The following is a 22,952-nucleotide window of genomic DNA, read 5'->3' as shown; positions in this document are numbered from 1 at the left end:
CACTGCCATGAATCCCAGAATCCCAGAATGTCAGGGGTTGGAAGGGCCCTGGAAAGCTCATCCAGTGCAATCCCCCCATGGAGCAGGAACACCCAGATGAGGTGACACAGGAAGGTGTCCAGGCGGGTTGGAATGTCTGCACAGAAGGAGACTCCACAACCCCCCTGGGCAGCCTGGGCCAGGCTCTGCCACCCTCACCCCCAACAAGTTTCTTCTCGTATTTAAGTGGAACCTTTTGTGTTCCAGTTTGAACCCATTGCCCCTTGTCCTGTCACTGGTTGTCACTCAGAAGAGCCTGGCTCCATCCTCCTGACACTCCCCCTTTCCATATTGATCCCCAGGAATGAGTCCCCCCTCAGTGTCCTCTTGTCCAGCTCCAGAGCCCCAGCTCCCTCAGCCTTTCCTCCCACGGGAGATGCTCCAGTCCCTTCAGCATCTTCGTTGCAGGGACATCTTGACCACGGGTTCATTCCACCCTTTAAATCCCTGTGGGTTTTTGGCCAAGAGTCAAGAGCTAGAGATGGGTGGTGGATGGGAAAGCACCAGGAGTGTCTGAAGCAGAATCAGAGTCTGATCAGGGAAAGTGGCTGGAAAAAGTCTTTGTGTCAGCTAGAAAGGAATTTCTGGATACTAACATTTCAGGTATTAGAATCACAGAACGGTTTGTGTCGAAGGAACCTTTCCCGCTCCCCCAGTGCCCCCCCTGCCATGAGCAGGGACATCTTCACCAGCTCAGGTTGCTCAGAGCCCCGTCCAGCCTGGCCTGGGGTGTCTCCAGGGATGGTTCATCCACCACCTCTCTGCCCAACCTGTTCCATGGCACCATCCCCTGCAGAGCAGCTCCGGGGAGACGTGGGGTCTTGGCTGAGATGGGACATCCCACCACTGCCTGGGCACCTGCGGGGAGGCAGCAAAGAGCAGCAGGAGAGCGGTGTGGGGTTAGCACAGTGCAGCTTTATTTCCGTGGTGGGGAAGAGTTTCTCCTCCCTGGGCTCAAAGCCCTTGGTACAAAGCTCCTTAGTGACCACAGCCATAACCCACCCTGTCCTTCGCTAGCCCTGTGGCTAGCTGCAGCACCCCTGCTCACCGGGCATGGTTCCCACAGAGGGGCAGGAAGAGAGCTTGGTTTTCCCCTCGAGAACGTCCACAGCCCTTTGGATGCCCAGATGCGGGATGGCCAGGAACGTGTTGGCCACCCCCAGCAGCCCAGGACTTGGGACATAACCCCAATCCTGCTGGAGCAGGGCCTGGCCGTGGTGGGATGCTGGTGGGAGGCTGCCAGGCTTGGGCTGGCTGAGGAGCATCTCCCAAGCATTGTGTGGAGCTCGGAGCCCTCCTGGGGTCCCAGCAGGGCCACCCAGGCAGGTCTGTGTGATGGCACCACGTTCAGACCAGTTTCACCAGCTGGGCAGGGACAGGTCACTACGGTGTGAAGCAGAGAGCAGGCTGCAGGGCTGGATGCCAAAAGGGGGCTGCGCATGGAGGGGGTCACCATCTCCCCCTCTCTTCTTGGAGGGGGCACTTGGGGCTGCCACACACTGAGGAACAAAGCCAGCACTTGGGTCTGGTGCCTACAAACCCCCCAACGGACACAGCTCAGCTACAGGGACACACACACGCGCACTGGACCACGGCAGCGCTCCCGGGGGACACAGACGGGGGGACACGGGGGGCAGGAGGAGGTGGGGGTCAAAGCTCTGGTTGGGCAGCGGGCAGAGCCGCCCCGAGCAGGAGCCCCATGGGCCGTGGCCAAGGGCAGGTCCCGCCGTGCCCTGTCCCATCGCCTCCTGCCCCACAACACAACCGGGGGACACGGGGGACAGCAGGGACCACGAGTGACGTCACCCCTCCAACACATCTCTCCGAGAGTCCCGCGGGCTGCCAAGAGAACTGAAAAGTGCTTAGAAAAGAGAGAAACCCCTAGAAAACCCACGGTGGCCACAAGCCCGACCTCACCTCCCTGCCCGGAGCATCTCTGGCGGTCCGGGGTGACACCACCGAGGAAGGGGTGGCCGGGGCCAGCGGGGTGGGAGGCACAGAGAGCACCCGGGCTCGCCCCGTCCCTGCCCCCTACACCAAGGCGTAGTCGAACTGGCCCCTCTCCAAGCCCTCCTTGTGGTCGGTCCAGGAGGAGGCGGGCATGCGGCTGTAGGGGTCCAGCAGGATGCGGAAGCAGCGCACCATCAGCATCACCAAGAAGACCAGGAGGAAGATGACGAAGGCAAAGACGGTTTTCTGCTCGGCGTCCATCCCCGCGGCGCCGGCTGGGTGCTCCACCAAGGAGGGGGAGAGCAGTTCATAATCCATCGTCGATGCATCATTCATGGCAGAGGCGAGGAGCGCGGGGGCTGGGGGCGTTCAGCCGCCCGGCGTCAGGTCCCGCTGCGCCCACGCACCGACGGCGGGTTACTCCATCGCTGCTGCGCTGAGCTCGGGACTCGCTCCTGCCCAGGACAAGAGCTCCTGGAAGGGAAAGCAGAGATGGTCAGGGAGGAGAAATTGGCCACAGGCTGCACCAGCTCCTCTAAATAACCAGGGGCAGGGAAGTTCACAGGTGGGTCCCTGGTTTTCCAGAAAGCTCAAGAAGCCACTCACGAGGGTGGCAGGAGACCATAAAATCAATCACAGAATCATTTTGGTCGGAAAGGACCCTCAAGATCATCAAGTCCAACCATAACCCAGCCCTGGCACTGCCCCATGTCCTGAGAACCTCATGTCCGTCTGTCCAGCCCTCCAGGGATGGTGACTCCAGCACTGCCCTGGGCAGCCTGTTCCAATGCCCCACAGCCCTTTGGGGAAGAAATTGTTCCCACATCCAACCTCAACCTCCCCTGGGGCAACTTGAGGCCGTTTCCTCTGCTCCTGGCGCTTGTTCCTGGGGAGCAGAGCCCGACCCCCCTGGCTCCAAGCTCCTTTCAGGCAGTTCAGAGATCAGAAGGTCTCCCCTCAGCTCCTGTTCTCCAGCTGAACCCCCAGGTCCCTCAGCCGCTCCCATCACACTTGTGCTCCAGCCCCTCACCAGCTCCGTTCCCTTCTCTCCACTCGCTCCAGCACCTTGGCACAATGAGGGCCTGTGTTTTGGTACCAGGGATAGAAGGACCCAAGTCCCGATGGAGAAGGACGGCACCTACCTCAGTGTGGCTGCACAGGGACACCAGCATTGCTACTGCAGCAGAAGGCTGAGTCCACACAGCCACATCACTGAGGGAGGGTCTCCAGGGTCCAGCTTTCTTGGGCTAAGGATGCAAAGCAGAAGGACAAAGACAACAGAAGGGGTTATAAGGACCACAGTCACTAGGAGTCACAGCAAAACACCACAAGGCACCTCTGAAGCTCACAGTGTCTCTTGTCAGAGCAGCACTGGATGGAAAAGACCTTCAAGATCATTGAGTCCAACCATAATCTAACACTAGTACTACCCCATGTTCTGAGAACCTCATGTCCGTCTGTCCAGCCGTCCAGGGATGGTGACTCCAGCACTGCCCTGGGCAGCCTGTTCCAATGCCCCACAGCCCTTTGGGGAAGAAATTGTTCCCAGATCCAACCTCAACCTCCCCTGGCGCAACTTGAGGGAGGGCAGGAGGATGGGGGTGGGTGGACTGAGCTGAAGGAGCCTCCACCTGGGCAGGGAGCACTTGGGTCTCCCATCCCCAGTCGACAGACAGTGACTCCACGTGGTCCTGTCCAGGGGAGAAACATCCACCCATGGAGGAGCAGGGAGGGGACGCAGCATCCCGCTCCTCTCCATGGAAGCCGTTGGGGACAGGGACTGTTCTCCAGAGCCTCCACCTCCTCACAGCGTGCTGGTGCCCTCAGGAACCCCCTTCCCACAGACATGTCCCCGTTAAGAACATTCCCCTTCACGGTTCTCAGAGATGCAGCACAAGCCCTGCTAAAATATAAGTGACCCAAGCACAAATCATGTACCTGGAGCTGCCCAACCGACTTACATCACAAGTGCAGCGAGGAGAAGGCACATTCAGGACAAAAATGCAAGATTTTCTGCTAAATAGTATCCCCAGTATTATATCCCATAGTATTCAGGATAAACAATTTCCCCCACATTTGGGATGTGTTGCTTTTTCATTACTGTGTGAAAAATCAGATCTTAATTTCCCAGGAATTTTGAGCAGAGCAAAAAAAAAAGGATGAGAGAGTTAAATGAAGGCAGCTGTTATTTAAGGAACATTTGATTGAGTTTTATTAAGATTCATGTTCCCTTAGTAACTAAAAAGGATCCACGAGCAAAGAAATTGCTTAAATAGGGACAGAACTCACACCAAAAGAGGATCACTGTCAACAATTCAGCGACGCCGCAGTGAGATTCTTCTGGGTATGAAACACGAATTAAATGTTAATTTGGGCAAGGCAAACACCTAATGAGATACTTCTTTTGAACCCGAGGAGGGCGGTGCGGTGTTGCCGATGCGGGATGCCATCTCACCTTCCCACTGCAGCGCCCCCAGAGCGGGGGGCGAGTGGGCAGCGAGGGGGGCGCTGGGCTCCCGCAGGGATGGGTGACTCAGCCCGTTCCTGGACCGCGGGCTCATTCCACCCTTTAAATCCCTGTGGGTTTTTGGCCAAGAGTCAAGAGCTAGAGATGGGCGGTGGATGGGAAAGCACAAGGAGTGTCCGATGCAGAATCAGAGCCTGATCAGGGAAAGCAGCTGGAAAAAGTCTTTGTGTCAGCTAGAAAGGAATTTCTAGATACTAACATTTCGGGTATTAGAATCACAGATGGTTTGTGTTGAAGGGACCTTAAAGCACCCCCAGTGCCCCCCCCTGCCATGAGCAGGGACATCTTCACCAGCTCAGGTTGCTCAGAGCCCCGTCCAGCCTGGCCTGGGATGTCTCCAGGGATGGTTCATCCACCACCTCTCTGGCCAACCTGGGCCAGGCTCTCACCACCCTCAGGGCAACAATTCCTTCCCCATGTCCAGCCTGAATCTCCCTCCTTTAGTTTAAAACCATCACCCCTTGTTCTATCACGACAGCCGCTGTTAAAACGTCCGTCCCCATCAGACACCCGCTGCTCCGTGGGGGTCAGGGCTCTCGCAGGACCCGGCTCCATTAGTATTCATTGCATCTCTGCACAACCGCCTGTTGCAACCAGCCAGCAAACGCGATCGCCAGGGAGATCCGAAAGCAAACGCCCTCGCAAGGATTGCAGGCAAACAAGCTTCTGCCTCAGCAGGAGGATTTCTAGGACCTAAGCTCCTTAGAGATGGGAAAAGGCTTTACTTGCAAGTGCGGCAGAGCTGCGGTTCTCCCTCTGTCCTTCCACTCCTGCGCTCCCAAAGCAAAGGGTCCGTCTGTCCGTGGCGCATCCGCCCGTCCCTGCTGGGACGGAGGCAGATAGACGCCTTTTTGGGAAGAGCGCCCTGTGCTTGGCACCGTTACACGGGGGTCATGAGGCAGCTGAATTCTTTGCAGGGTTTCTGTTGCCTTTTTCAGTAAGCGCTGGTTCAGCCGGACGGCTCCCGCAGGGCTCCCGCGCTCTGCCAGCTCCAGCGCCGCCAGGGATGCTCAACTTCCCGCGGGCTGCGGAACCCCCAGCACAGAGCTGCACGGTGGCCTCGGGGGTGGTTTTGCCCTCGTGAACCTCCTGGCCGGCCGAGGCTGTGAACACAGGGCTGTGTTCTCCAGCTGCTTTATGGGGTGCACTCTGGACTTGAGAGCAAACAGAGCCGGGACTGTCCAAATGGATTTCTGCCTCCCCGTGCATCCCAAAGCCAAATTGTGGACATCTGCTCCTGGCTTTGCCAGGGGGGTTGCTGAGACCCCCTCCAGCCTTCAAATGGGCTGTGTCTGAACCACCTATGGGTGCATCTGGCCCTGTCCATATGGGCAAAGAGCTGCCGAGGGAGAGACAGTGCAAGGGACCACAGTCCACATCTGGGCTCCCTCTTAACTACAGCAGGATGCTGGAGGCTCCTTCACGAACCGTCCATCCCTCATCACCTTGGCCTTGTCAGGGCTTGGCACGTGAAGGGACAAGGATGTCCAGGGCCCAGGAGACATCCTGCCATGGGTCTGGCCCAGCTGCCAGGACCCGCACCCAAGCGAGATGCCAAGTGTCAGCAGGATGTCCCGGGTGGTCTGGTGTACCCAGAGGTCCCCTCACCCTGCTCTCAACATCTTCACCTTCCAGCATGAGGAATGGCAGGACAGGCTGGGACTCCACCCCAGCACATCTGTACCCCGAACCCTGACGTAAGAGCTCGGCCAGTCTTCTGCTAAACCAGCCCATGGCCAAGGGTAAAGCCACCATGTCCACCACTGCTTCTCCAGCCCCGTGCAGCCACCATAGGGGGGCTGTCCCAACAAAGCAGCTTTACTGGGCAGGAATGTGCACACCCTGGGCTTGGAGGGGACAACCGAGCAGATCAGACAAGGGCAGGAGCCTGAGATACAGAGTGTCATGGATGTCCCATCCACTTTGGTGCAAGCAGAGGGGACAACCCTTCAGCCCAAGGGGAGGTTCAGCACAGCAGAGATGTTTGCCCCCAGATTCCAGGCTCTGTGGCCCCCTCATCCCCCTTGGCAGGGGGGTCACAAGCCTGGCCAAGCTCTGCAGAACACCCTTCACGAGTCTCTGCTCCATGGTCATCCCAGAGCACATGGAAAACCTACCGCTGCCAACCCAAGTCACCCAGAAACAAGATAAACCCCCCGGAAAGGTTGTTCCCACCCCAAACACCAGCCTCCTGCTCTCTCCACCTAGACCTGACAACCACCACCAGAAGATCCACTGGTCTCCAGCATCACACAAACATCTGAGCCCATTCCCTGAACCCACCACTGCAAAGGGTGGGGGGCGTCCCTGGCAACAAGGAACAACCCCCCCCTTGTCCTCCCCAGCTCTGCAAGGCCACCCTGCTCCCCACACCGCGGGGACACGGACGGTACCTGGTTGGCGTGGGCTCCTGGCTCCATCACTTGCCATCTTGAGGGAAGGAGCAGCCGCCTCTCTCCTGGAGAGCACGCAGGGAAGGCAGCTGCTCCTCACTCGCGCTGGAGCGGGTTCCTATGGCGATGCAGAATCAATTATAATAAAAGGTGGAGCACAGCAATTGGAGACGGGAGAAGTTTCGTGAGCTGCCTGCCTGGGGAGGCCAGACCGGGGAGAGCGCAGGGCTGGGCTGAGCCCGCCCGTGCGGGGACCACAGCGCCCGCATCCCTGTGTTCCCCCAAAAAGCTGCTCTAAACCCCCAGGCAACACGCCTGCATCGCTGCCCCTCCAAGATGCAGAATCAGAGGATCATTTTGGTTGGAAAAGACCCTCCAGATCATGGAGTCCAACCATAACCCACCCCAGCACTGCCCCATGTCCTGAGAACCTCATGTCCGTCTGTCCAGCCCTCCAGGGATGGTGACTCCAGCACTTCCCAGCCCTGCACCCTGTTCCTCTGTCCCTGACCAAAGAGGAGCCATGTCTGTACTGGAAGCCAAACCCCAACTGCTCTAATATGTTTGCCTTGAAATTCTTCTCCCCCCTTAAGTGTCAGTTAAAAGGTCCATGCCTGGGGGAGCAGCAATGTGGGGAGCTCCCCACCCTGCTCCTTGGAAGCGTTTCAGAGCTGAATGATATCCTTCTGCTGGAGAATTTGCCTCTGACGACAACAACATCAACAAAAAAACACTGGATGAGCCTCAGGGAAACTCAGGCCACAGGTTCCCTGGGGCACCCGGAGGCCTCTGGCATTCAGAAATATCGATCCCCACTGCACTTGAGAGCACAGATTTAATGCTGCACCGCAGCCTGCACAGTCACTGCCCCAAAAAAGCACCGGGAAGGGTGGTCCAGGCTTTAGATTATGCTAAACTAATTGCACCGTGGGGACAGCAAGAGTTTGTTCTGCCTGGACTTAAAGGACTTGATAATTAAATGAGGTTCAGCCTTTGCATTATCTCACCACTCGGCCAAGCACTTTTGAAAGCAAAAAAAAAGCAGAGTGTTTCTCTAATCAGAAATCTATTCACCTATAAAATGCAATAAATCTCAGAAAGGGATCTAAGCACTTTTTTTTTTTAGTGCTGACGAAGTGATATTGTAAAACACTGCAGTGGTTGCACAGGGTAAAACCCTGTGGCATGGAATGACGGCTTTTGTCTTTGAGGACAGTGGCTGTAAACGCACACTTGGATGCTTTGGTTCAAGGCAAAAATGGTTGCCCGTGGCTCAATGCAAACCGTTCGTTATTCACGCGGCTTTCACAGATTGAAGATTTTAAATTTACCTGCCAATGGCAATTAACGAAGATTAACTTGTGATTTATGGCAGGGCTGGATTGCAGCAAGCGCTGCTGCTGCTTCCCAAGGGCTGGACCGCTTGGGAAAGCTTCTGGGCTCTCCCTGGCCTGAAGGCAACGTGCCGAGGTGCTGCAGCCTGCCAAGGCGGGCGGACGAGCCAGGGCACAGCCACCAGCCCCCTCGTAGTCCCCTGGGACTGGCAGGGCTGGTGGCACAATCCCATCCCCTTTCCTGGAAAGTACCGAGCGCCGAACTGAACCGTCCTTCCCAAGGCTGGGGACACGTTTCTCCTGCTTGGGTGACGAAGAGGGAAGAGATTGTCTTTTCCTGGGCTCGTCCGGAGCACCCGGAGCAGCTGACTCCTCCGTGCGGCAGCTGATCAAGCAGAGAATTGCACTTCATTGCTCTTCCCTGTGAGCCAAGTTCAGCTTTGCAAAGCTATTATGGATAACGTGAATGATGCTTCATAGCTGACCTGTTCTTTGATATCTGCACTTAAAAGGGGCCCATAAGAATGATGGGGACAGACTTTTGAGCAGGGCCTGTTGTGATAGGACAAGGGGTGATGGTTTTAAAAAAAAAGAGGGGAGATTCAGGATGGATATAATGAAATTGTTGGCCCTGAGGGTGGTGAGAGCCTGGCCCAGGTTGGCCAGAGAGGTGGTGGATGAACCATCCATGGAGACACCCCAGGCCAGGCTGGACGGGGCTCTGAGCACCCTGAGCTGGTGAAGATGTCCCTGCTCATGGCAGGGGGGGCACTGGGGGAGCTTTAAGGTCCCTTCAACACAAACCATCCTGTGATTCTATTCTATGACCAGTGGGGAGATCTCCAGAGCAGATCAGCCCACGCCTGGTGCCTGTTGCACCCTCCTGACGCTTCACCCCATCACGACTGCTGTGGTGGACAGGAGCGCTGAAGAATCACCCCCCAGCCCCAGACAGAGGGCGAGGACAGACAGGGAACACAGAAGTCTGGAACCTTCTAATTTCCAGCTGCTTTGTCCCACCCAGTACATGCACAGATGCCCAGACCTTCTGGTCACCAGGGACTGTGTGACACAGGCTGAGACTGGGCTGGTACCTCAGGGCTGGCACGAAACACGGGCTGCTGCTGTGGGGCAGAGAGGAAGCATGTCTGCTTCACTCTAATTAGCATGAATCATTAAATAAAATGTCCCCTTCCTGACTTCAGCATGTGTTAGCGAAATAGCTCTATCAAAGCCGCCTTGTCAGGGGACAAGAAGTATCCTTCTGCTGGGATTTTACAGTTGCGGAATTATCCCTTGCCATTGACAAGAGCAATTAATTACTTCAAAGTCATTTGCAGTAATAAATTAACTTCTCTTTTTTCCCTCCCCGTTAAGCTGGAGTGTAGCTGCTGAGTAAACAGACGGATCTGGGCAGGCACACGGTGTCAGCTTGAGACCCCTGTGGCCGGGCTCTGAAGCAGATAAAGGCTCAGTTTTGCTCCCTGAAGGTCTCTACTGGGTTCCAGACATGCAGGAGGTTCCTGACAGAGCTCCAGGGTCTCCTTGTCTCACAATGTCACAGCCATGGACACACACAAGCTTTCCACCACTGCCCTGAACAGGCACCTCCAAGCTGCAAAAGAGTTCGTGCCTCGCAACCCAACTCATTCGTGCAGATGGGGTTTACCTGCCCATTTCTACCCAGACATCAGCTAGAACAGCACAGAGAGTTGCCCCAAATTGTCCTGACGTCTCCCTGAACTCCTCCCAAAGGTGACCACATGTGATGGGCGAGGGTGCCTGCTCGGGGAGTCTTGTCTTGGGCTGGGATGGGTGGAGGTTGAGGGGCTGGAAGGGGTCCAGAGGAAGCTGAGGAGGAGAAAGAGGTCCTGGAGCAATAGTTTCCAGGGGCCAGGCAGCACAAACAAATATAAGGAAGAAAGCCAGACCTCGAGTCCCAAGGAGAGGATTTGAGGTCTCTCCAGACACCCACTAACAGGGGGAACTGAGACCTGAAGTGAGACGGGCAGCGGTGAATGCACCCACGGCTGCAGACAACCGGCCTCCAAACCAAATTCCTGCAGCTTTCAGCCCAACCCAGCCGTTTTCTGGTTGTGCACGAGTGGTTTATCTGAGGGACCTGTGGGTAAATGGAAAAGAACAAATGCAGGGCAGCTCCCCGGGCAGACTCATGTCCAATGGAGTGTTTCATGGGTGTCTCCTGCCCCGCGGCTCTTCCTTGAGTCCTGGTGGTGCAGCAGGACAGAGAGCACGGGAGGACATGGGCACAGCAACGTCACCAAGCGCTTGGTCCCACCAGCCACGTGAGGACAGCCCTGTCAGATACTCATTGGCAGGAACTGAGCCATCAAACCTGCAGCTTTCTGGCTGCTCTTCTCTTGCCATGTGTCTGCACGAGTAGATTTCATGTCCAGTTTAAGCCCTTGGCCCATCTCCTGGCTCTGGAGGTGGTTCTTTCAAAGCCAGGCCCACGCAACGGCAAAGGGAGACGCATCTGCAAAGCAACATGGTTTTCAACAGATATATTCAAATGATGTGTCAGCCCAGGTGACATGGAGGCTCCAGGACACAAATTGTGTTGACACGTTCACTGGGAGACATTAATCTGGTCCTAGATAATTCACACAGAGAGTCTAGTGATAAAGAGCAGCATTCCCTGAGCAGGCTCTTTCTGAAAGAATTTGTCACCATCAATAAATTGCTGGGAGATTTATTTCTGCCAGCCCTAAAACTGCACACAAAGTAATGCGATTTGTTCAAACTCTTTAACATGCTGTTCTCCTTGATTTAAAGTCTGTTGAACTATCTTTATTTTCTTAGCACATTATTAATTCAGATTCTGGCTCTGACGTGAAGGAACTGAGATGCCTCTAGAGTCTGTAATGTGGGAAAGAAAGGAGGAAAGGGCACATGGAAGGGCTTAGGCAGCAAAAAAAACAGCTCAGCCCAACTTCAAGCTGGGAATAAGCAAACTTAATCCACATCTTGCGCCTCACTTACATTCTTCTTCATGCCTACAGCTTTGACCACATCAAGACAACCCAACTTCAGAGCTCCCAAGGGGTCTTTTCATCCAAGACTATGTAAATGTACTTTAATCTCCTCAACTCCCCGACTTACAACCCCAGTTCCAAGGCCAGAACAACAGCTCTGAGACTTCACTGAGCTGAAGTGCTGGCACACCAGACAACGGCCGTCTCCAACCCTTCGGGATGGTTTGCCAGCTTTTGCAAGACACCTGATCAGCCCACGCACAATTTAATCAATCTTTCCTTCATAGCAGCACCTCTGAGGCCCACGGTGAGGAATTTTATGCTTTTAACTCGGCTTTGTGCCACAATCTATGGCAACATCTCACCAAAACTGGCAGCTCCAGCATCTGCTGAACCCAGAGGAGAAGGGGTGAGAAGCTGGGAAGTGTCCAGCCCAGGATGGAGCTGGATCTCTAAAGATCCACAAATAAGCATGGAAACACCCCACAAATGGCAAGAAACAGGTCTTCCACTATTTTTGTACAGAACCAGCTGACTTCCACCCCTTTACAGTGGGTAAATTGCCTACAGGAACCTTCCTGCCGTTAACCTCCGTGTCCCTGAGCTGCGCAAAGCAACTTCAGCAATTCCTTGGTTGAAAAAAAGCTCCTGGTGAACATCTGTTCTGAAAAGCAACAACCCTTCACCGTCTCATTAGCAAATTCCCCAGGTGAAGGAGCAACCTTTGCAGGCTCTCAGCTTTTGTTGGCTGTGCCCTGGCCAGGAAGGATAATTCTCGACATCTTGGGCCAACACGGAGCAGGGTGTCACCCAGCCCAGAAAATGGAGCTGCAGCCCTGGGTGGGTGCACTGAGCCTCGTTAGTCTCAGTGCTGAAACCAGGCTGCACAGTCACTGCTGCTGTAGATGGGGACTCTGCCTCATCCATCCCATCACCTTCTCTATCAGTTCACGGCTTATCCCACCCAGTGCTTCAAACTGTTTATCCTCAAATACTAAACAATCAGCCCAGGAAGAGAAGTGTGGCCACATCAGCCACTCTTTTGAGTAGGGGCTGTTACGATAGGACAAGGGGTGATGGTTTAAACTAAAGGAGGGATATTCTGGCTGGACATGGGGAAGAAATTGTTGGCCCTGAGGGTGGGGAGAGCCTGGCCCATGTTCCCAGAGAGGTGGTGGATGAACCATCCCTGGAGACACCCCAGGCCAGGCTGGACGGGGCTCTGAGCACCCTGAGCTGGTGAAGATGTCCCTGCTCATGGCAGGGGGGGCACTGGGAGCTGGGAAGGTCCCATCAACCCAAACCATTCTGTGATTCTATTCTCTGATCAGTGGGGAGATCTCCAGAGATCTTCTGGTGCCTGTTGCACCCTCCTGACGCTCCCCGGTGCGATTACACTCCCGGCTCATCCATCCATCCACCTCCCAGCCTGTCAGCTCCCGCAGCATCCCGGCAGCATCCCGACCAGCCGGTGGCCGACGCAGGTTGCCATGGTACCCACAAGGTACCTTAACTGCATTGACATTAACCGCAAGGTTACGACGCGGCTTTTCTACTCGTGCTGCTCTAGCTCGGTGGTCTCCAGCCTGGCACAGCGCCCGGGCGGGGTTCAGGTGCTCAGACCCAACCGCTGGCTCTATAGAGCTTACTCTGCCTTGAAAGCGAGCCGAGCTCAGCGTGGGATCACTGCCACCTCCCTCACTAGAGTTTTCTTCTTTTTCCCCTTAAATCACTGATTCATATTCTCAGTTTTAATTGCATCATAACCCAGTTTTGCCTGGGAATCTATTCCAGGAGCAGAAGGGTGCCTAATATAAAGTTACTGGAATAACTGCACCTGTCTGCATCTCCCGGGGGTTGTAGCGTCATTACAGCAAGGGCTGGTCCCAGCAGAATGTGTCTATCAAAGGAACATTGTGCAAAAGGGCCTTGATCAACACACTCGAGGAGCTTGGAAACAACCCCAGTATTTCCCAGTTCTCCCAACAGGGACGGTGCTGCTCCTGTTGGGTTCCTCTGGATCAACTATGGAAAACCAAGTTCCAAGACACCCACCCAACATCTGCTTACGGTGTCCCAGGGACTCCAGAAACTATGGGCTATGGCTGCTTTTCCCAGAAACTCAGCAATACCAACAAGAGAATCATGAAAATCACAGAATAGTTTTGGTTGGAAAAGACCTTTAAGATCCATAAGCCCAACCATTAACCCAGCAGTGCCAAGTTCATGTCTAAACCACGTCCCCAAGGACCTCATCTGCAAAGAGCAAATTCAAACTGAACTTTGTTTATTTTCAACTCACTCTTCACAGTTTAATGTAAATTGTTAATTAACGGTGCTCCAGACTCAGAGTCTGAACAGTGAAAAGCTGCTCAAAGAGAAGGGAAGCTGATGCCTTGTTTTTCTTCAGATTACCTAGAAATCACAGGAGAGACGACCCTGGGTGGCAGGTGGACCCGCTGGGTCCCGGCAGGCACAGATGTCCTGGTTTTGCTGGGTTTTGCTGGGTTTCGGAGCGAAGGGCTCGTGCGTTCACCTGAACTGCCCCGGGAGCCTGAGCTGTAGCCAGGGGGATGGAAAAAGATGCCAATTCAGAAAGAGAGACAGGCACTGGGCCAGTGGGAACAGCTTGGGTGAGCTGAGCATCGGTCTGAGACCCAACACGGTTTAATCAACAAGATCGGGTAATCTATCCTGTGTCTCCTTTGGAAAACTAGCACTTAAAGTCAGGAATCGTTAGCTGGGATTGCTAATCACACAATCACTTTGGTTGGAAAAGACCCTCAAGATTGAGTCCAACCGTTAACCCAACCCTGGCACTAGCCCATGTCCCTAAGAACCTCATCTATACATCTAATAAGCGTGTTGAGCCAGGATATGTGATTACAGGCTATTGATTACTCTCCTTCTCTTTCTGGAGAACAGCAAATATAGTTCCTGGACTGAAGAAAGAACAGTAGAGACAGAAGCACCTACAGACTCCACATAGACCAGCTACAACAGCACTAAAGCTGGGAACAAAGCAAAGATGTATATGTGAAATAAGATAACACGCTGCAGCACCGGCAGAGTGTGCCCATGCCAGGCAGGCTGACGGTTCTTTTCAATAACGTCATTGTTTACAGGAAGAAATTCCAATTAATGTCATCCACCAGGATTCCAGCAAAGCACATGGCGTGGTGAGAAATCTGTACTCAGGCTGGGGGTGATGGTGGGCAAAATAGGATGAGCTGTCCTGAAGGAAGAAGATGGGGAATGAAGCTCGATATTCTCCACAGGCTGATTTTAAAGGTCTTTTCCAACCAAAACAGCCTGTGCTGCTCAATTATTTAATTTTAATTTGCATTTTTCCTCTTGTTTTTAATACCCACTAACAGAAGATGGGGCACATGCCTTCCATCAGCACAAATACAGGGAGAAGTTTACAAGATAACTGCCTAAAAGATATGAGTGTTAATGCTCTGTGCAAAAAAACCCACAGAAATGCTGACTAATTCTTATAAGATGGTAAGTAGCTGTATTATTTTTAATTAGCAATTAAATTACTTAGTAATTTCTTGCATTTAAACAGTAATATAAGTACAAACAATGCTAAGCAAATCGGGTCTTTAGCATTTAATTACCAGGCTCTCCTATGAATTATTTAGCAAGTGGGCAAATACACTACTCCAAAGAAACCCATTGCTGCAATTAAGTGATGTTTTAAATTGTTTCCTTGGGTTGCTGGCCTGCCTGGCACCATTCATGTGCAACAGTACCCATAGCAATGCTGGGGTATTTCTGTGGAAAACGGAGCTGGATTTCCAGTAAAACCACCCAGGCTGTAAATGTGCAGGAGTTGTGTTGCCCACCCCATAGGTCTGCAAGGTACCATTGGCATCGATAAATCACAACAAGCTACTCTAGAGCTGTTTTCTACTTTCAGCAAGATTTTAAATGTGGAACATCCTGGGCTCATGGAAACATGAGGATCTCCAAACCCCACCAGCTCTGGAATAAGCCCAAGGATGCTCAGAACAGCCACTTGCTTTGTTAAAACACAGCTGAAGGGGATTCTCCCAGAACTCATCGCCCATCTGCACCTCGCTCCTCTCTAACCTAAATCTCATTAGCTCCCAATTAAACTGATCACTTCTCATCTCGTCCCAGCAGATGCGAAAAGTATTTGATCCCTTTATAACAGCTTTATGTGTTGGGAAGAGCTTCCCTCCCTCTCTTTGCTGATCAAATTCAGCTTGTTCCATCAGCCTTCCTGGTCCTTCTTCACTTTCTCAAGTCCTGCTGCTTTCTCCAGCGGGATTCAGCTCCAGCAGGACAGGGAACTGCTGGAGAGAGTCCAGCGCAGCCACCAAGATGCTGAAGGGAGTGGAGCATCTCCCGTGTGAGGAAAGGCTGAGGGAGCTGGGGCTCTGGAGCTGGACAAGAGGACACTGAGGGGGGACTCGTTCATGGGGATCAATATGGAAAGGGGGAGTGTCAGGAGGATGGAGCCAGGCTCTTCTGGGTGACAACCAGTGACAGGACAAGGGGCAATGGGTTCAAACTGGAACACAAGAGGTTCCACTTAAATTTGAGAAGAAACTTGTTTGGGGTGAGGGTGGCAGAGCCTGGCCCAGGCTGCCCAGGGGGTTGTGGAGTCTCCTTCTGTGCAGACATTCCAACCCGCCTGGACACCTTCCTGTGTCACCTCATCTGGGTGTTCCTGCTCCATGGGGGGATTGCACTGGATGAGCTTTCCAGGTCCCTTCAACCCCTGACATTCTGGGATTCTGTGTGATCACAAAGTTGAGATCACACAGGGGTCTGCAGAAGGATGAACCCCCACTCAGGAACCAGGTCACCCAGGAAAAATTCCACCAAGGTTTCCTGCCCCCAGCCCTCTCCATGGCTTCTCAGCCCAGCTGTAGAGCACATTTCTGAGGTCTGACAGAACGTGGGACACCCAAGAAGAAGACACCAATTGCAAGAGGACCATCCCCTCCCATCGCATCCCTGCTCGGTGGAAGGATGGCCAACTCTCCTTTGCCTGGGATGCAGCCAGACACGGCTGGATCACACCACGCTGTGCCGGAGAGACGATTCCTCTGAGCTCTGTCAGAGGGGAGGAACTGGAGCCTGGCAGAGTCTGTTCCGGGGCTGAAATTGGATAATTTCTTATCAATTGTCCGTTTCTGCGTCACCACTGAAGCCCAGCACCTGCCAAGCAGTGTGTTCAAGTGCAGCTCCAGTTTCAGAGAGAGGTAACATTAACAGAGGCAGCCTTAAATTAACACATTGCCCCACACATTGCTCCCTCAGCTCTGTGCATCAGCACGTTTCAAATGAGCAAACGTCTCCTGGAGGACTCGAATCGTTCAAGCCATTTTGGCCAGGTAGCTCAAGCTTTGCCCAAAGAGTAAATATCCTGTGTTGGGCTGCTGAATGCTCTGGAATTTATCCCTTCCACCCATACCCTTCAGTGGCAAATGGGAGCAGGAGAAGGATGGAGAAAAGTGAAGGCAAAACCGCACTGGAACTGGTTGAATGGGGCCGCCCAGCCAAACTGCAGCCCCCTGGGAGGGTTTTAACCCGGAGAACGTCCCCCCAACACTTTTGCAGGCAGGTGTGTGACATTGCAGGGCCAAGCAGAAGACCCGAGGGGCTGAGGTGACCAACAGCAGCCACATGTGGACAGAGCTGCTCCCTCCGCAGCGGTGTCAAAACATCTCCCGTCGCTGCGATGAGCTGATAAAGATGCAGATCGATGCCAGGGCTCCAGCGCGTGTAAATCGATGCTGCTCCCGTGACTGGAGCAGATTGCTACTAACTCCAAGCAATGTTATCTGCCATCAGCAGGAAGAGCCACAGAGCTGCGGGAAACCAGGGGATCCCATTTCTGCCTCCCTTAGGGAAGGTGTGAATCGAATGTCACTTGTGTCACAGTTCCCGGCACCTGGAGCACTCTCCTGGCCCAACCGAGGCTTCGACAAGCCACAAACTGGCCATGCAAAGGAACTGGGAGCTACCATGTGGAAGGAGCATCCCCAGAGCTTGAGCCTCAGGCAACAAATAGATCCCCAAATCCTTTCAGCCCGCTGCTGCAACACTTTTCCCTTCCTGCATCCACTGTGCCAGCCTTATTCTGCATGTGCGGACAAGCAACAATATCAGGGGCAAACAGGAGGGGACCTTCTAACCCTCAGTCCTGCTGTAAAAGGGCCATGGTCAGAGGAGACCTGTGTCCCATTCATGGCGATCTGTGTCCCCTCAATGGAGACCTGTGTCCCATCTGTGGGGACCTGTGTCCCCTCCACCCACCTGCTCCAGGTTGCGGCGTTTCGGTTGCACCGAGCGCGGCTCCGGCACAGCGCCAGGTCCCTCAGCTCCCGGCGCTGCTCCGTCTGCGCTCGCCTTGCAGAGCGCCCCTTGTGCCAGGACACTTTGTGCCATCTCGATGCCAAGCACTTGTCATCGCTTCTTGATTTGCTTCCCCACCACGTAAAAAGCTGAGAAATGCATCCCCACGCGCATTCCTGGAAGCAGGTCGGTGTTGCCGCAGCAAACTCCTTGCACCCGCATCATTGCGCCTTTGGTTGAAAAGCAAGGCTGGACAGACAGTGCCAGCACCCTGCCAGACAGACGGACAGCATCCCATGCCCAAAACACATATTTCCTCCCAGATATTCTGTGTGTGAGTTGCAATGCCCCTGGAATGTGCGGGGAGAACAGAGCTCGCTTTGCTCACCAGCCTGTGAACGCTGCTCAGAGATATTTAGTGCTACAGAGCCCATACAAAGCTGGAAGAGAAGTTCAGTAATTCACATCCTGCCTGTTCTGGAGCTCCCAGGAGTTGTTTGTTCTTTTCCATGTGCTCAAGCAATCGCTCTCTTGTGGGCGCAATGATCTCCGCTCTTTAACACTTAGATTAACTGGGTAATTCAAGCAGCAAAGTGTGCTTCCAAATACAGCGTCTGAGTACAAAAACCTCCGCAAAGGAGGTTCTGCTTTGGTGTCTGGGATGTAAAGACCCAGTAGGCACTAAGCCCTGCCAGGATAGGAAGAGAAAGGCAAATAGGGCTGAGAGGCCATAAATATCCATGGCTACATCTGTATTGCGGGATGCTGGCAGCTTCCCAGGCTCCAGGTCTACGCCTCGGTGATGTCTGAGCTTCACAACCACATCCCACCTCCCCACACACAGAAACCTTCAACCTGTGCTGGGGGGCGGGTGCAGAACGGCCTGAGCTCTCTGCTTCAAAGCCAGTTCAATGGTGTTTCAACACAATCAGGTAAAGAACCGTCCAGCAGCTCCAGCACCGCGGCACGGGCAGGAGCTGGATCCGGTGCCCAGTGTGGGATGGGACAGAGTTAATGCTGGTTTTCCTGGCACATGCAGCCCCCAAGTCCTGCCCGAGGAGCTGCTCTGCTTGCCTCAACCGTGCCATCAAACAGAACCTCAGGACAAAGCTGGGCAGCAGGTCTGGGGCCGATTCCTGTCGCCAAAAGGGTCCACAAGCAGAACATACTGAGAGCAGAGCCAGGACTGGGGAAGCATTTTGGTCGGAAAAGCCCCTCAAGATCATGGAGTCCAACCATAACCCACCCCCGGCACTGTCCCATGTCCTGAGAACCTCATGTCCGTCTGTCCAACCCTCCAGGGATGGTGACTCCAGCACTGCCCTGGGCAGCCTGTCCCAGCACTGCCCCCCGGATGCTCGGCCATCTCAGACCCCCGTTACACATCATTCCTCGGGTCACCACAGCTCTGCCCTGGCAGGTACCGGCTCCTCCTTCCCCAGACCTCCAGCAGCTCCCCCAGCTCTGCTCCAGGTCCCCGCGCTCCCCGAGCAGCCAGCCCCCCACCCTCCACCCATCTGGCAGCCCTCTTCATTTATCTTTACGCCCTTAATTCTCCCGTTAAATGGCACAGCTCTGCACTCAAAGCTGGAAAAAAACCCCAGCCTAATGGCCATTAAGTTCCCCTACAGAATATTAGATTCAGATCCATCAATTTTACTTTGTAGAGGATATTTGCAGTAAAAATCAGAGCAGCTCCCAGGCGCCTGACAGCCCAACAGTGTTTTCTTCCTAAGAGCAGCTGTTCAGAAAACACATCGGCTCAGATTTACTGGCAGTTGGCAATAGGAGATAGTTCAGAACTGCGAGCCAGAAGATGCCACCCGCTCCTGCCACTCATGTCAGCATCCGTGAAGAAACCACAGAGCCAATAAAACACGCCTGCTGCTCTAACCCTCCAGCGTTTCGGCATCCAGCCCTGGTCACTGGTGTGCAGCCCAGTTCATCCCCAGTGAGCACTGGGAAGGCTGCCCCAGCCGTGCTGCAGACAGTGCAGCAGAACCGGCCAACTGCTAGGGGGATAAAATAAGAAAGAGCAGATTTCTCTGGCAGAAACGCGGCGAGGAAGGCAGCACGTTGCCTACATTGCCCAGCCGGTGCCATCCGCAACAGGTTGATGGGAGCAGCCGCCCTCTGCCAGCCCGGGGAGCCGGTTTGCAGGCAGACAGCGTGGTTGTGCATCCCTGGAGATGTGCCAAATCCTCTCCAGGAGGACCTGCATTTCACCCGTGCGATGTGTTTGCAGCTTGCAGAGGCGATGCCGGGTCTGTCCCTTCCCCTCCTGGAGCAGCCCTGAGCACACATCCCGCAGCAGCGGCCCCTGGAACTGGGGAAGAGCGCGGCCTTACCCTGAGATTTGCACAATTTCTGCCCGCAAGCGTCAAGCTGGGGCTGCGCTGCTAAGGGCAAGAGCAGAGGTGGAACAAGATGGAACCTGCTTCACCCAGCCCACCTGCCCGGACAACCTTCCCCCTCCCGTCCCACGCACCAGCCCTACCAGAGCATCACCAGAGCCTCTCACAGAGCAAAACCAGAGGATCATAGAGTCATGAAATTATTTGGCTGGAGGAGACACCCAAGATCATCGAGTCCAACCATTCCCCACCCCTTTCCCTGCCCCATGTCCTGAGAACCTCATGTCCATCTGTCCAACCCTCCAGGGATGGTGACTCCAGCACTGCCCTGGGCAGCCTGTTCCAATGCCCCACAGCCCTTTGCAACCTCCCAGCTGCAAACGCAATGACCAGACATTCTTAATTATACTAACAGCAAGAAACACCACCAGATTCATTTTTTAATCTTACAGAGCCCTACCTGCCTGGCCCCAAACTGGACATTAAAGGGACAACAAGCTCCCACTGGGTGCACTGATTCTGTTCAGCTTAACATCTGTGCCCCAAGCTGGCAGGTACTAAACTGGGCAAAGCAATCAGAGGCCTCGAGTCCCTTGTTACAGCATCGCAACCTGAGCTTGGGGTGGCTTGCAGCACATACAGAGGGACACTGGGCAAGTAGAACTGGAGTCACACTTCCCCGTGTACTGCAAACAGGTCTGCCCCGCCAGGCTCAGGATTTCACGTCCTCTGCTTTTGGGCAGATTTATGGCAGATAAATAATAGCTGGGAGAAAGCAGAGCATCTCTGGGAAGGGCAGGAAGGTAAGGATGGGAGTCAAGCGCTGGGGAGCCCCTAACCCTTGGCAAATCCACACCTGCCGCTGCCAACAGCTTTTATCCTCATGTTTAACATGAAGCTCTGCACCAAAAACTGTCCCTGGCAAGCCCAGTTTTCGCAGGGCTCGGGAGAGCCGAATCCCCTCTGCCACGGGCAAGGCTCAGCGACACTCCCAGCACCGCATGGAGAGTTCCCGCAGCTCCAACTCTTCCCAAGAGGGCTGAAATTCAAATTCAACCAGCTCTTTTGTGAGGCCGCTTTGGCTCGTTCCTTTGTCCCAGGTCTCTGTGCAATCCTCCCCTGGTTCCGCACAGGCCCGCGGCTCCAGAAGGGAGAAATCAGCTCGATTTCATTCAAAAGTTTCACACCCCCCCAGCAGCCCTCCAGTATCCTCCAAGGCCCCCCAGCACACGGGGGGTTTTGCAGTCACCTCATCCCTTCCAGCGATGAGAACTCTCAAATCAGCAGTTTTGCAGCAGCTGCAGAAATTCCCTGTTTTCCACTTCTTCTTCCCCACAACGCCCAACCCCATTTTCGCATCTAGTAGCGGTATTGCTTCCTAAATCCATATTATTTTCACCCCCCCTCCAGGTTGTCACAGACCCCCGGCAGCGCATCCACCCCGGGGATACCTCAATTCTCCGGGACCCCCTTCTCCGCAGGGCACCCCGGAGCCTCCGGGAGCCCCACCGGGCGGTGGCTTTGACCTGGTGGGGGGAGCAGCCGGTACCGGGAGCGCTACCCCCCGGCCCATCCTCCCCCCGCCTCCCCTGCGGAGCCGCTACCGGGCGGTTCCCGGTGCAGCCCCGGGCTCGGCTCAGCCACCGCCCCGCTGATACCGCGATCAAACTTTGCCGGGAGCCCCCCCAGCCCCGGCTCTCCCCCCGGTTCTCACCTGCGCTCCGGGCGGCAGGCGGGGGCCGCGCCCGCCCCGCGGCTCCCCGAGCCCATCCGGACCGGCCCGGCCCCGTTCCCGGCCGGGGGAGCGGAGCGAAGCCGCCCAGTGGTTGCGGGGCCGGGGTTTGAATTCGTCCAACCCGCCCTGATTGGGCTGCGGAAGGCGGGGGGACACACACACACACGGGGTGGGGCCCGGGATTGTGGAGAGGGGGGCGGAGTGTGGATGCGGAGTGGGGGGGGGATGCAGCGGCTGCGAGGAGGCAGGAGGGTGTGGGGGGGATGCGGGGGAGGTGGCAGCGTGGGGATGGGGGGGCGAGGGGTGGGATAACTCGGGGATGCGGGAAGGTGTGGAGAATGGAGTGCCGGGGTGTGCAGGGGGATGTGGTACCCTGGGGATGCAGGGAGATGTGGTACCCTGGGGATGCAGGGAGATGTGGTACCCTGGGGATGCAGGGGGATGCAGGGAGATGTGGTACCCTGGGGATGCAGGGAGATGTGGTACCCTGGGGATGCAGGGGGATGCAGGGAGATGTGGTACCCTGGGGATGCGGGGGGTGGGGGGGCATGGTGGATATGGTACCCTGGGGATGCAGGGGGATGCAGGGGGGTGTGGTTCTGTGGTGATGAAGGGGATGCTGGGGTGGAGGGAGATGTGAAACCCTGGGGATGCAGCGGGTGTTGGGGTGCAGGGGATGTGGTACCCTGGGGATGCGGGAGGTGTGGGGGCTGCTGTCAGATGTCCCCACGGGGGTGACAGCATTGCTGCTGTTTGTGCTCAGCGCCAGCTCGCAGCTGGGAGCGTGATTTGCTGTCCAAGATCAGCAGAGCTCCCCTGTCCTGCTGGGCCATCTCCAGGGGACTTGCAGGGCCAGCACTGGGTGACAGCAGGGACAGGAGAACAGGGATGGAGCTGCTGGTCCTCTCCAGCCAATTGCTACCAGCACACCCTCAGCCCATCCCTGCAGCCAAGCGTAGTTGGTGCTGCTGCACCATAGCCATCATAGAATAAAATCAGAATGGTTTGGGTTGAAGGGACCTTCCCAGCTCCCCAGTGCCCCCCCTGCCATGAGCAGGGACATCTTCACCAGCTCAGGGTGCTCAGAGCCCCGTCCAGCCTGGCCTGGGATGTCTCCAGGGATGGTTCATCCACCACCTCTCTGGCCAACCTGGGCCAGGCTCTCACCACCCTCAGGGCAACAATTCCTTCCTCATGTCCGGCCTGAATCTCCCTCCTTTAGTTTAAAACCATCACCCCTTGTCCTGTCACAACAGGCCCTGCTCAAAAGTCTGTCCCCATCTTTCTT

General features: G+C 55.1%; 1 protein-coding gene across 2 annotated transcripts; it reads right to left on the bottom strand.

Annotated features, from left to right (window-relative positions):
- Positions 1 to 967: 967 nt before the first annotated feature.
- On the bottom strand, positions 968 to 21,779 carry CTXN1 (cortexin 1). Of its 2 annotated transcripts, none has more exons than XM_082071838.1 (3): positions 21,644 to 21,779; positions 3,132 to 3,236; positions 968 to 2,463 (listed from the first exon to the last, which is right to left on the bottom strand). In XM_082071838.1, the coding sequence occupies exon 3, from the start codon at positions 2,323 to 2,325 to the stop codon at positions 2,071 to 2,073; it is 255 nt and encodes an 84-aa protein (XP_081927964.1). In that variant the 5' UTR covers positions 2,326 to 2,463; positions 3,132 to 3,236; positions 21,644 to 21,779; the 3' UTR covers positions 968 to 2,070. The 2 variants fall into 2 exon arrangements, with proteins under 2 accessions (XP_081927964.1, XP_081927965.1); XM_082071839.1 differs by lacking the exon at positions 21,644 to 21,779 and adding an exon at positions 5,242 to 5,310.
- Between the last annotated feature and the right edge of the window lie 1,173 nt (positions 21,780 to 22,952).

This window comes from Streptopelia decaocto (genome assembly GCF_964273445.1).
Source record: "Streptopelia decaocto genome assembly, chromosome: 24".
NCBI lineage: Eukaryota > Metazoa > Chordata > Aves > Columbiformes > Columbidae > Streptopelia > Streptopelia decaocto.
Note: the sequence above shows the minus strand (reverse complement) of the source record. Positions and strands in the feature narration are given on the sequence as shown.